Raw genomic sequence first — 13,767 nt, 5'->3', positions numbered from 1 at the left:
TGGCACGTTATGACGCAAGTTTTTTAGTGAAACTTCATGGGTCATATAGGTGAAATCCCCGTATGAGGATGGCCATTGATTGATTTTACATGTGACAGTTGCATAGATAAGGTTAGTGAGAAAAATAAACAGTCTCAAAATAATTTCTTTATTCCATAATATTTCTGTTATAAAAGAGAGTGAAACAATACTAATTGGAGAAAAAAAAATTGTTCTAAAAATATACAAAGGCACAATTATATGAATTACCTTCATCTCTGATAGTTGTTGGGAGTCATCAGGTTTGATGCGAGTTATCTTAGTGTCCATTGCTAGCCCGCCTCCTCAAGAACTCCAGTTCTTCAGCTGTGATGCCTCCATTCTCATAATCAGAATAGTCGCTGACCACCACAGAAGGTGTCCTCACAATGCGTCCCTTTTTCCTGTACTCCACTTCCGCCTTTTCCGATTCGGCCTCATACTGAGCTTCTAGAATCATCTTACTCTTCACATGGCAGCATTCCTGGCAGTCTCCATTGCTTGAGGGGTTCAAGCAGGCGGAATCTTTGATCTCAACTTGTATAATTTTCGGTTGTCTGTTATCATTTTCTAATATTTCTGAATCTTTGTGTTCATCTTCTGAAATTCCTGAGTCCCGGTGTTCATCTTCTAGTCTTCCTGCATCTCTGTACTCGACTTCTAATGTTCTTACACCTCTGTGCTCTAATTCAGGTGTTTCTTCGCCGCTTTCCTCAACATCTAAACTTCCTGCATCGATCCTCTCATCTTCCAAACTTCCTACAGTAGTGCCTTCCTTTTCTAATCTGCCTGCGATAGTTTTTTCCTCTTCTAATCTTCCTGTATTAGTGTCTTCCTCTTCTAATTTTTCTACGACAATGTGTTTGTCTTCCACTTTTCCAGTATCTTTAAGGATTCCACTCTGCACCGTAGAACAGTCTTGGACGTTTCTTGCCTTAGCCAAACGCTTGTAGAAAGCGCGGTGGGTGGCCGCCTTCACCCGCAGTAAGTTCCTTAGGTCCCCGGCCACATTTCTACCGAGAGCCAAGTCTTCGTTGCTTTGAAGCCTCCTCAGCATTCTGCAACATAATCTCTTTGTGAGAAGCTGTGAAAATCGATAACATTAATACCAATACTAAATATTTATGCAATTATATCGGGCCTGTGCCAAAAAATGAGTTTTCTTACATTTATTTCAGATGAAACAATAGGTAAAGCAGGTGATCATTATTTAATCAGTATGCGAAGTATTGCTAGCAAGTTGTGAATAAGCGGGAATGGGCTACTGATGACATAACGAATTTCAACCGTCTCTACTATTTAATCAGAGATAGGCAACATGGGGTTCATCCTTGTATGAATAATTATTCATTGCTTCGTTTGAGATATTCCCAATATATTATAAAGCTCCTCATTTGTTCCGTATCAGATATTGTACATGAAAAATGAAAGGATATTGTAATTATTGTAGGAATTGTGAAGCTGAATGTTTATGTAAAGAACACATCAGAAAAGGACGATATTGCTGCAGAATGATCATGAAAAAATATTTACGAAATGTATCATTTTATAGGTAGGTACTTTATCTTCTGTCTGAACTCCTGAACATCTGAAAATGACACTTAAATTTTTATTTTTTTTAAAAGAAAGACAAACATTCCTGTGTTACGAGTAACCTGACAATATTTGAAAATCTCCTACTACCAAAATGAAAATGTTGCTTGTGTTGTGATGGAGGACTTAGCCAGCCGAGGAATTGAACACATTACGCCTGGGTGGGACCCAAACGCGATGTCAACTCGGCCACCGACCGGTCAAATTCAAAACAAATTCGAGCGCTAGAAACCAGTTACATCACAGACAGACCCACAACCAAAATTAGTATGTTTGATGATTGTTCAATCAATCAAAAAAACGTGGTGTAAACATTATGTGGCGCGTAAGATCAGAACATAGTAAACCTTGACTTATAACCATGGCTTTTATTTGGTTAAAACAGTCTTAAACCAGGCTCAAGGCCGGCTTTACCATACCAACATTGAACGGGCATGTAAGAATCTAATTAGTAAGACAGTAAGTAAGTTAATTTTCATCTACAACTCTAATCGGGTACTTTTCAAAAAAGTTGATATTTTTTCTTAAAAAAATGTTAGTAAATGTTGGTGACCCTACATTAAACACACATTGTCTAAACAATGTTTCCTCAGAGCTTTTGTACCTGCGTCAGAGAAGATAACAGTGATTTATTAAGTCGTCGTAGCTTACTCCGCCTTAGTGAGAATTATCAAGAACCCTGAGAATAAATCTAGCTCCGTTCTTGTGACATTAAACAAATAAATTTTGTTTGTCCTGTGAATAGGCCTAATTAAAAGCAAATAAAAAAGGTCCTAACAGACCAACTTCTCTTGTCTAATTTATTTACCCAATGTATCAATAAAATTGTATATTTTCTATGCATTTGAGTCTCATGTTATTTTTATGTCCCAACAGTCCATAGCCTGTGGGTCTATGGCATCCCCAAGTGGGGTATGTTATGAGGCTGAATGAATGGGGAAGAAGATTGTGAAGTCCTTAGCTATTCTCATCTGGTCACCAAACATGGTTAAAGTCATTTCAAGCAATGTTTCAATTTTTTAATGTAGATTTTTCACCGGGGCAATACTGAGAGTTTCTACCACTCTGAAACGTGTCGCAAATATACTGATGTTATTTTATATTTATTGATTAAAAATTATTTGCACACTCAGGGATTTGAACCCCTGCAACCTCTGGATTTCGTAGTCGAGGTTTCAAATCGCTCAGCGTTTCAAACTGCTTTCTTGAAAATTATCGAAAAATATTATACTTCATCGAATCTTTAGTACATAAATAAATATGCATTCAAAATAATAATAAAGAAATTTGGGAGATTACTGACTGAGCTTGGCGAAATTTGTTTTAATTCTACCATTTGGTATTTCATCTGTCTCTAAATTTATTTATTATGTTGCGGTTCAAGATGGTGGATGTTTAAACCCGTCTTGCGCTACAGTAACCGATAAGCATGATGAATAAAAAAAAAATAGCCATCACAGGATGCCTGGCAGATGTGAAACATCGAAATTGATTTTATTGAAGGAAGTGAAAATTTAAGTAAACAAGTCCTTATATCTGCAATTTGAAAATTGGTTTCTGATTTTTTTCTTTCTCTTTCCTATCTTTTCTTATATATATTCACGAAAGACACGATAGATGGACGTCCGGGTTACATAATCGCCAAATTCACCTCCCGCAAGAAGAAGGACGAGGATATGTAGCAACCATCAAGATAAGAAAAGGAATTACTACCAAGGCCATTGGGATGGTTGGAGCTGACTAGAGTGTCTTCGTCAACGACCATCTCTATAAATCTATATTGAGGTTCGCTAAAGCCTTTAAAAACGAACACAACTATCGGTTTTTATGGATAAGAAGCGCAAAAATCTACTCACGGAAGAACGAAACATCACCACCCATACACGTCTCATGCGAATCACAGCTAAAAAACCTAAATCTAACTACCATTACTATGTTAAACCACCCGACCTCTCATAACTACTATTTTTCTCTTATATTTTTCATAACTTATATTTTTCATAATTATTTGGACCTCAATGTTTCAAAATGCCACACTATGTCCTTCACCAGAAACAAGCATATAATTAACTTTCCCTATTCACTCCGCGATGAACCCGTGATCTCAAAAACCGAATGTAAGGACCTTGGAGTCTACGTAGATAGTAAACTTATATTTAATACGCACATTTCTTCAATCACTGCTAGATCTTACAAAATGTTAGGTTTCATACTGCGTCTGAGTAAATTATTTAAAAATCCACGTACGCTAGTAATGCTTTATTCCTCACTAGTCAGAAGTACACTGGAATATGCATCGCCTGTCTGGAATCCCAAATACACTTACTATGTCAATAATATAGAGCGCATACAAAATAAATTTATTAAGTACCTAGGTTATAAATACAACAATAATTATATCTGCACTCTCCAATCCCTGAAATCCAGGCGAACGGTAGCTGACATGACATTTCTCCATAAAATAATACACAACGAAATAGACTGCTCAGAACTTCTATCCCAAATAAATTTTAACACCCCATCTAAAAGAACTCGACACACCAACCTTTTTTACACAACTAGTAATAATACAAACGCTGCAGCCAATTCCCCTATTTCTCGCATCCTTCAAACATTCAACTCAATTCAAACAAGCACAAGTACCGATATATTTTTTGATTCTCTCCCTCTATTTAAGAAAAACTTTTTTAGCACACTAAATTCGCCAACATAACACATACAACCACACACAGACACACACGCACACGTACACACACACAAACACTCACACACACCTCTCTCCTTCCCCAGCACACTAATTAACTTAACTTAAAAATGTAACTTAACCGTAAATGTATAAAATACCTCCTATGTATATATGTCAGCGACATGTCATTGGTACCAATTATTATACTAACTTTTATAACTTTGTAACTATTGTCATCCATGTAATTATGTACTGTTTGTTTCTGCAATAAACAAAAATAAAATAAAATAAAATAAAATAACTTGTTCAATATCACCCTTTTTACATTAACCCCACCTCCTGATAATTACACTAACTGTTATCAATACATTCTATAATATACTCACACACTTTAATTGATAATAATAGTATTGGAGAAGCAGTCGATTTAAAATTTAATTTTAAATTAGTGTGAATTAATTTTTAAAATATAAACATAAATGAATTAATTAATTGTTAATATATATAATGGACAAAAGAGACATCTCTGGTCATTTTTGGATGGATTTCGCTCTGCAGGTGTGATAGCGGATTACCGACACCTTTGCATTGATCAGATGGATTCATCCAGTTTGTATCATTTGTCAAAAGAGGTCTATTGAAGACTAAAATGTTTGAAAATATTTTTTTGTCACAATAATGTGCAGTGCTTATTATTACAATGTGCTGATTCATCTTATTAATAATTCTACTCTCTTGAGAGCTGGTGACATATTATAATCTCCTAGTGCGAACTCAAATATATTTTGTGCTGATCTGCCGTCTGCCACCGAATCTGAAGACCAAGGAGAAGAACTCAATTGCAAGTGCTATTTTCTGGTGAGTCTTTCTGTTCATGTGTATTTTGGTGGCTGGTTATAAGTTGTCTTCTCCTGCAGAGTGAATTCATTGATCAATCCATTTTTTTTTCATAGGGATTTAAAATATTCCCTGATGGTCTGTGCAATTTACACGCCAGATTATAACCAAGTATGTTATGCTTTGCTTATCCCAGTGGACTCATGACTAAGAACATAACTCTAGAATATAATATTCTTCAAATAAATTCTATAGAAACCAAACTTAATAATGTAATTGCCAAAAATTCTCAATGCACGATTCATTAGTAATTTTGTATCAAAATGCAAGAGGTTTGCGCTAAAAAACACTGGAATTTCATTTGCAGATTATGCAGAGATTACTGAGAGACTGAAAGAAACCGACTGATCAACCGTTATAAATGCTTACGTTATAAATTTTCCGACAAGTGGAAAACAGCCTTGATTACCCTAATATATAAAAATGGCAGTAAAAATGATATGTCGAACTATCGACCTATATCCAAATTACCGATACTAAGTAAAAGTATTGGAAAAAATTGTATACAATCAATTATATTCTACTATCTCACCCTCACTCTTAAATAATCAACAGGGCTTCATGAAAAATCGCTCCACAACTTCAAATCTTGCATCTTTTACAAATTTTCTTCATGCTCAAATGGATATGTGATGCTAGGTAGATGCCATCTATATGGATTATTCCAAAGCATTTGAGCGTGTTAATCATTATATTCTTTTACAGAAGTTATTAGGTCTAGGAATTCAGTCATTAATCAGAACCAAAATCATGGTTGTCAATGGTTTTGCATCTTGCTTAGCGGAAATCGTCTCAGGTGTGCCCCAGGGGTCGCATCTTGGACCACTCTTATTTAATATTTATATAAATGACATTTACGTATGCTTTAAAAATAGTTACTTCGTTTTATACCTGGATGGCATGAAAATTTATAAAGCTAAACAGTGTTTACCCGATTTTATGGAATTGCAAAGCGATCTTGATAATTTGTGCGCATACTGTGAATCAAATTTACTGTCCTTAAACATATCTAAGTGTCACACGATTACGTTTACTAGAAATAAAAACAAAATCAACTACCCATACAACTTGAACAACAAACCTTTACAACCTATGTCTATGTGTAAAGATCTAGGTGTTTACTTAAGATAGCAAATAAATTTTTGATAAACACATCAAACACAATATATCAAAATCCTACAGGATGCTAGATTTCTTATTAAGAATATGCAAAGGTTTCAATAGTGCTAAGACTCTAGAAATGTTGTTTTGTTCATTGGTCAGGAGTCCACTGGAGTATGCTTCCACAATATAAGGTATACATAGATTTACTAGAAAGTATACAGAGTAAATTTTCGAAACATTTACTTTAAGAAATAAAACAAAACTACAAATAATATGCTAACTTTACAAAAAAGATGTACATTTTCAGATCTGTTGTTTCTACATAATCTGCTAAATAATAAAATAGATAGTCCCGAATTGCTATCCGTCATTGGTTTAAATGTTCCAACGAGGCGTACCAGGCACACTACACTTTTTCATATTGAAACCAACAATACCAATGCAGCAAACAACTCGGTAATTACTCGCGCAATTACAACTTACACCCTCTACGAAAAATTACTACATTTAGACATCTTTCATGATTTCTTTCTATACAAAACTAACTCATTAAATTTCTTGGCGTGACATAGTTCAAAAATACTTTCACTTCATTTTTCAAAACTTCTTGATTTCAATTTATTTTTTCTCTCCACACACTTTATTCCTTTTATAACTATTACCTACTCATACATTAATTTAAATTTAAATTCATTGATTTCAACTTAAAATCATCAGATATGTTTTCAGAACAATCTCAGGCTAAATTACGTAATGATATTTTATGGACATACGTAATAGGTACTACAACTATATAATAACGAAAAACATCCTTAACTGTATCTTATTGTACTGTGTATGTCTTAACAAATAAATAAAATAATAATAAATAAATGTAAATGTTCGTTTTGTTAAAAATCTTAAAGTTCTTCTCCAAAAGTTCTTCACCGATTGCTTTGAAATTTTAACACAACTTTGCATTCGAATACACATGTATTTTTACATACCTATAATATATAGATATCACCTGTGACAGGTAAAAACAGCGCCAAATGTTGGACGTAAAAGCAACACGCTCTATTACAATTGTTTCTCTATCCGCACAGACAAACTGAGCCACAGCAACGCGTGGTGTGGCTAATTTAAAATATAAAACCATATAAAAGCCCCTCAGGGCGTTTATAATTAATAAAAATATTATAAAAAACATTTTTTATCATTATTAAAATTACACAAATAAATATAAGACAAATTGAAAATTCGTCATCATTTTGAATATGAGTCGTGTAATTTCTATACCCGCTATATCAACTTTCATTGATTTGGAGAAAACCGCAAAAAACTGTCACATCTCTAGCGTACATAAGTAAATGCATTACAATTTTTTATATAATGAATTGGAGTAATAAAATTTCGAAAAGCATTTATTTTTCTATATATGTCTAGCAATAATTAAGTAATTTCGATAAATAAAATGGATATAGCGGATTTTGATACTCACTTCGTGATTTTGAAAGTCAACTGAGCCGACATGGCGGGTTTAGAAACACACGCGTAGATCATTTTGACACACGAGCGTGGCGTCAGAGCGGCGGCCATATTGTATTTTGGCAAAATAACTGCTTGTGATTCGTTGAATCCGATATAGTGGATTTTGATAGTAACTTTCTGTATGATATAGCGGATTTGGTTTCTCACTCGCAGTTTTAACATGGTTTTTGGTCGTGATAAGGAGGGTTTTGAAACTCAATTTTAAGCTCCTCTTGTTGCTCGCAAAAATGTGAACAAGATGTCATACTCAGATCATTTTGTCAAAAAATCGGATATAGCGGGTTTAGAAATTATAGGATTCATATATCCATTGCCAATTTTAGTGAGAATAGAAGCAAATATACCACAGAGTTTTGACGACTGGGCGGAAAGAGCTGACGAGTCACGATTTACTTTTTTTGAAAGATATCAATTAAGTACATACATTGGTCGACATTCTTATTCTTGAGTCTCATCTAAGGTACATACACCAAACGTCAAAAGTCATTCACTCGTTGTTCGAGTGAAATGACTTCGTCGAGAATCGAGGCCCAGGTCTACTGTTCACAGAACCATGGATCTAAAAAGCCCTGGACAGAGCAATAGTGCGAATTTGTATGAATTGCATTGAAGCCAAATCTAGGGTTTTAACAAACTTTTGAAATGATTTGTATGCAAAGTGGTGCATAATGAACAATTATAATTTTATTTGTTATTTTTGTTGTTAATACAGTTATAGCGGGTATTTGAAGTGACAGGAGGTGCAATAGTCCCATTTGCTAAGCAGGCCCCAAGAGAGATTGCTTGGTGGTCAGTTATTGCTTTTGACTTTCTCAAAAGGAACGCCTCGCACAATTTAGTACTGGAACACATTTTTCCATTTCTAAATAAATAAAAAAAACTGATGTCCACTCAAAAAACCCCTCTTTTAGACCATTAAAATGCAACTGATGAAAAATAGGTAGGTACTTACTTTTTTAAGGTGGTTAATTAACTAGGCGGGTAATCCAAAAATATTTCAATTTTATATTGGGGCAAGCGAAACAACAACCTTCGTTCTCCTCAACGCTGATAGAAACTACATATGCCAAATGAAATAATTCTGTTATCTTCTATTTACATTGTACTCGGCGGGACAATAAAAAACGTTCAGATTTAAAATTGTTATATCACAGTTTCAACAAAAGATAGTAAATTTAAATAAATAGAAAATAATAAAATAGGTATGTGCATTTCATTGAGAGTTGAAGACAAGTAGATATTCTCAGTATCGCCCTGGTGAAAATCACAATTCAGAATCAAATTTTGCATGAAATAGCTGTTTTCTAACCAGATCTGAATAGCCAGGTACCTCCTAACGTTCCTCTTCCCACCTACTTCCCTTCCCTTCTTCCTTCAGCCTCACAAATTACCCCAAATATTGGAGATACCATAATCCCACTGGCTTCAAACAGCGGGGAGAAATAAAAAAAAGTTTATTTTATTTTTGTTCATTCAATATCTGGTAAATTTATAGCCTTTATTTGCGTTAATGGTTATTAGTGGTCATCGCCTTATTAACTTTGCCGGGCATAAAACAATAATTCAATGGCATCAATTTGTCACGGCTTTTAGCGATCCATTGTAGGCTGTACTGTAAACGGTACGGGCATTGTTCTTTTTTCTAAGATGTTGAAAATTAATTAACAGCAGTTTATTTATTAATAATAAACGAAATATTATTATTAATTAACATCTTGGCACATTGTCAAGTTATATCCAGTGATTTTTCACAGGTAACAACAGAGGGGTTTGAAATTTGCTAACTGTTTAGAGCTAATAGTGTTTTTGAGATGATGTTATAAGATTTTTGAGAATAATTATTACTCATAATCGAACAGTTAAGATTGTCAACTATGTATTCAGAGGTTGCAAATTCAAATCCCGGGCAAATAAATTTTTTTTAACTAATGTGTTGGCTCACATTTAATTTTGTACTAAAAAAATATACCTATGGAACATAGTGTATTTCAGGGTTTCGGAGTAATATCCAAATTATTTTGATAATAAAAAAATACAGAGTGGAAAATGCTCTCAGCATCGCCCTGGTGAAAGACCATCGTTCAGAATTGAAACGTTACTTGAAACGGCTTTAGCCATGTTTGGGGACCAGACTGATTAGGTACAGCCTCAAGACATAACCCAATAATGAATTTGAGTAAAAAGTATTTTGACTTCTGAAAATATATATTCATGTAGATCAGAGGTTCCCAAACTTTTTGCCTCGAGACCTCCTGCCTGCCGAATTTTGAATTTTCCTAAAACTATTAACGTCCCATGTGATAATCATTTATTTTTTTAGTAAAAATATTCCCTTCCCTTGCCTGCCCAACAACTGGGTGGCGGTATAGTTGCTCTGTCTTTACATTATTAGTAATTTCTCAGTCTATTACATTTGTGTTGGGTCTATTGTGTCATTTACGGAACTCATAAATGTTGACTTGAGGTAAATGGGGGTCCGCTCGTATGTACCCCCATTTGAATCTCGTGGACCCCAAATTTTTTTCTTGCTGACATAGACCCCCAGCATGCCGATATCGACCCCTGGGGGTCCATATAGACCATTTTGGGAACCTCTGATGTAGATCAAAAAACACCCATTCTGAATATACTTACATATTTCTTCTGTATTTTTACTATCAGAATTAATAAATCGTTATTTAAAAATGATTTAAAAGCTTTACTGTGTATACGCTCCATGATTAGTCAAACGATATCTGATGTCAAATGTACTCCGTGTTATGTTTGTACAACGTAAAATTAAATGTATCTTTCTGATGTATGCGTTCTTTGATAATAAGAGGGAGAGGTCGCTATACAGTTTTGTATTGTGTAAGTTAGGTATGTTGATTTGAGTTTTTGAGATGATTTGTGGTTGTCTTTTTAGTTTTATCGGTTGGTTTAACTTACATTGTAGTATCTCCTGACATTTTAGAATGATTTGTTAAATTCAAAGTGGTAAAATTAAAGCTATTCCATAATAAAATGCAACTCAAACAACTAGCGCAACTACAATTAAAATCACCTAAATGCCAATTTAACGTTTTTGTAAAAGTAGGAACTCATTTCAAATTTATTTAAAAGCAATGACAATAATCCCGCTGGCGAGAACCTGCCGTACTGCCGCTGCGTGAGCTACGTCGGTACATCGATGATACCGTGTAAACCTCAATGTACGAGCTTTGTATTTGGGGAAAATAAGATTCTCAAGTTAAGATTTTAAGGCGAAATAGGTAGACTAGACCTGAAATTTGGCATTTTTGAGGCCAGTTTTAGACGTATGGACACTTTTCTAGAGAAAAACACAAATTGATTTCGAAAGATCGTTATTTTATCTATTAAAGTAAGATGTTAAATTTTGAAAAATAATATTATTTTCATACCATAATAAAGTGTTACCGTTGGACGATGCGCAGATTTGTTGCATTTTCAAAGGCGAAGTTGCATTATACAACAAATATTTCAAATCATATAATAATTCAGTATAAACAATCAATAAATTATCTATCATATGTATGTATAAGAATTTTGTTTTTATTTCAAATAAAATTACTAATAAATAAATCCGAGGACGCGTTTTGTGACGAAAATCCCTCAATTTGACTATTTATTTATGACCTTACAAATTGGTATAGTTGAGATATTTTTACAAAAATAATTTACTATGATATTATTGAAACATTAAAAATAATTTATGACCAAGAAATATATTCTTAAAGTATATAATAGTAATTAATTTCGATTCGCGTTTATTGTTTGTTCGTTGTTTCTGATTACCTCGGCGCAAGCCGAAATTTTATCATTCCCCGCTGCGACAGGGCGGCGAGCGGACGTCTATTCCACGCCAGTCTACTTGATAACATTTTAACGAAATTCCTCGTTTAAAAATGGGGATAAAAATACTATCGGACAAAAGTTTTATAAGAAAACAAAAATTTCGTCATCAAAAACGTACATGGGAGAAATATTTGCAGAAAAAAAAGGGTTAGTCATATTTAATTATCCTTGTACATTGTACGTACTCTATATGCTACAGGGTCGTTCAAACGAATCAGTCAGAATACGCATATATTTTTTATAACATTTAGCGATAATTTTGTGTTGTTTAATTTTCAGGGAAAATAATCACCTACCGACGAATGATTGTGATTCTGAAGCAAATATTGTCTCTAAAATTCCGTCGGTATGTGTAATTTACATTAATATTATTATTATTTTATTATGTAAATAGGTAATATCTACAATATATTGTGAATCATGGATATTATGGTGACCGGAACTGTCAATATCGGGGTATTTATAAACTAGCAATTATTCCCGGCGTTACGCGAGTTACACGCACAAAACCATACCCTTGTATACATGGTGTCGGGAAACGCGTAGTATATTACTGTGACCGATTCAACTCTAATTACCGCGGTAATTATAAACAAGCATTTACTACCCGGTGTTGCGCGATTTACGCGCATGCAACATTACCACGTGTACACGGTGTCGGGAAACTCGTGGTGAAATTACGGTGACTGAAACCGTGAATATCGCGGTAATTATAAAATATCAATAATTCCCGGCATTACGCGAGTTACACGCACAAAACCATACCCTTGTATACCAGCGCCCTTGAGGTGATTTTGCACAAAAACGGCGCTATACAAGTCATCCAATTATTATTATTATTATTATTATGGTGTCGGGAAATGCATGGTATATTACGGTGACCAATTCAAGTGTAATTACCGCGGTAATCATAAACCATAATTGACTACCCGGCGTTGCGCGAGCAACACGTATGCAACAGTACCTTGTACACACGGTGTCGGGTAACTCGTGGTAAAATGTTTCCAGTCATGGATTCAACGTTGGGATAAGTATATCTCTAGTCAAGCACAGTACTTCGAAGGAGATTAATTCCATTTCCATGTAAACTTATTTGTAATAAAATTTTCTTAGTTACACATTAAGCTGTACAATTTCTGTTTCGAAATCTTCCTCATATAAATATATTTAACTGGCTACAAAAGAGCAGGCAATGCCGCATTTTAGTCTATGCGTATATGATTCCCGTCAAAATAACGGTTTTGATTCGTGATGTGCGATTCAAATCATGTTTTTGTTAATAATTTCTATTCTATTGTCCAATTCCCTATTACATTGGTATAATTCAACATATTTAGTATTTTTAGTGTTACTTTTTGTCAGTTTCATAATGTCATATTGTGAATTGAGCTTCTTGTTTTAGAAGAAAAAAAACGAGGTTATTTTGATATACTTACTTTAAGTATTAGAAATAAAACTTACTGGTAATACCTATCTTACAAAGGGATAAATATGTAAGACGAGAGATTTTTTACAATCAAACTTAATGTTAATCACTTTTGTAAAACCTATGTAAAATAAAATTTAAAAAAAAACAAGTGAATAAAAATATTTGAAAAATTAAAAAAAAATGTTTATTCAAATACCTACCTATTTTGTACCTACTATGTCAACGCACTGCATTTGTATTTATTTATGTTTACGCACTCCGACGTATAATTTACAAATATGTATGTAACTACTTATTAGGAAGAAAGCTACAACCGAAAATTCAAAACACAATAATTGTTATTTCATCGGAACCATGCTGTAGGTTTCGACCGCCGCGCGGAGTTACGGCTGGCAGTGGAATGAATATGGTATTTCTGTCTCGTTCTAAAAAACGTCCGATCGCGAGACTATCTTTTGACGAAATTCGAATTCTCGGTCGCTGGTTAATACGCCTTAACGTTAATAATTAAATTCAGTATGAATTTTTGATATTAAAAAATAAATAAAAATACCCTTAATTTAGTTAGACCGTAAAAATTGATAAAAAAAATGTACAGGAATTCCTTACTAAAGAATAAAAAAAATCTTCTTACAAAATGCACTAACCACAGGAC

At 33.9% G+C, this 13,767-nt stretch overlaps 1 protein-coding gene across 3 annotated transcripts; it reads right to left on the bottom strand.

Annotated features, from left to right (window-relative positions):
• Positions 1–223: 223 nt before the first annotated feature.
• LOC149415539 (uncharacterized) lies at positions 224–8,869 on the bottom strand. 3 transcript variants are annotated; one of them, XM_089642589.1, is made up of 2 exons: positions 8,781–8,869; positions 224–1,076 (listed from the first exon to the last, which is right to left on the bottom strand). In XM_089642589.1, exon 2 carries the CDS (start codon positions 1,073–1,075, stop codon positions 299–301), a length of 777 nt encoding a protein of 258 aa, XP_089498715.1. In that variant the 5' UTR covers position 1,076; positions 8,781–8,869; the 3' UTR covers positions 224–298. The 3 variants fall into 3 exon arrangements, with proteins under 3 accessions (XP_089498715.1, XP_089498713.1, XP_089498712.1); XM_089642587.1 differs by lacking the exon at positions 8,781–8,869 and adding an exon at positions 1,186–1,269; XM_089642586.1 differs by lacking the exon at positions 8,781–8,869 and adding an exon at positions 1,186–1,264 and having other exon boundaries at positions 224–1,102.
• Between the last annotated feature and the right edge of the window lie 4,898 nt (positions 8,870–13,767).

Source organism: Hesperophylax consimilis, chromosome 18 (genome assembly GCF_061612785.1).
Source record: "Hesperophylax consimilis isolate HC1 chromosome 18, BYU_Hcon_1.0, whole genome shotgun sequence".
In the NCBI taxonomy this organism is placed as follows: Eukaryota; Metazoa; Arthropoda; class Insecta; order Trichoptera; family Limnephilidae; genus Hesperophylax; species Hesperophylax consimilis.
Note: the sequence above shows the minus strand (reverse complement) of the source record. Positions and strands in the feature narration are given on the sequence as shown.

Coding starts and splice junctions, on each gene's coding strand:
- LOC149415539 (XM_089642589.1), bottom strand. CDS start 1,075: ATGCTGAGGAGGCTTCAAAGCAACGAAGACTTGGCTCTCGGTAGAAAT.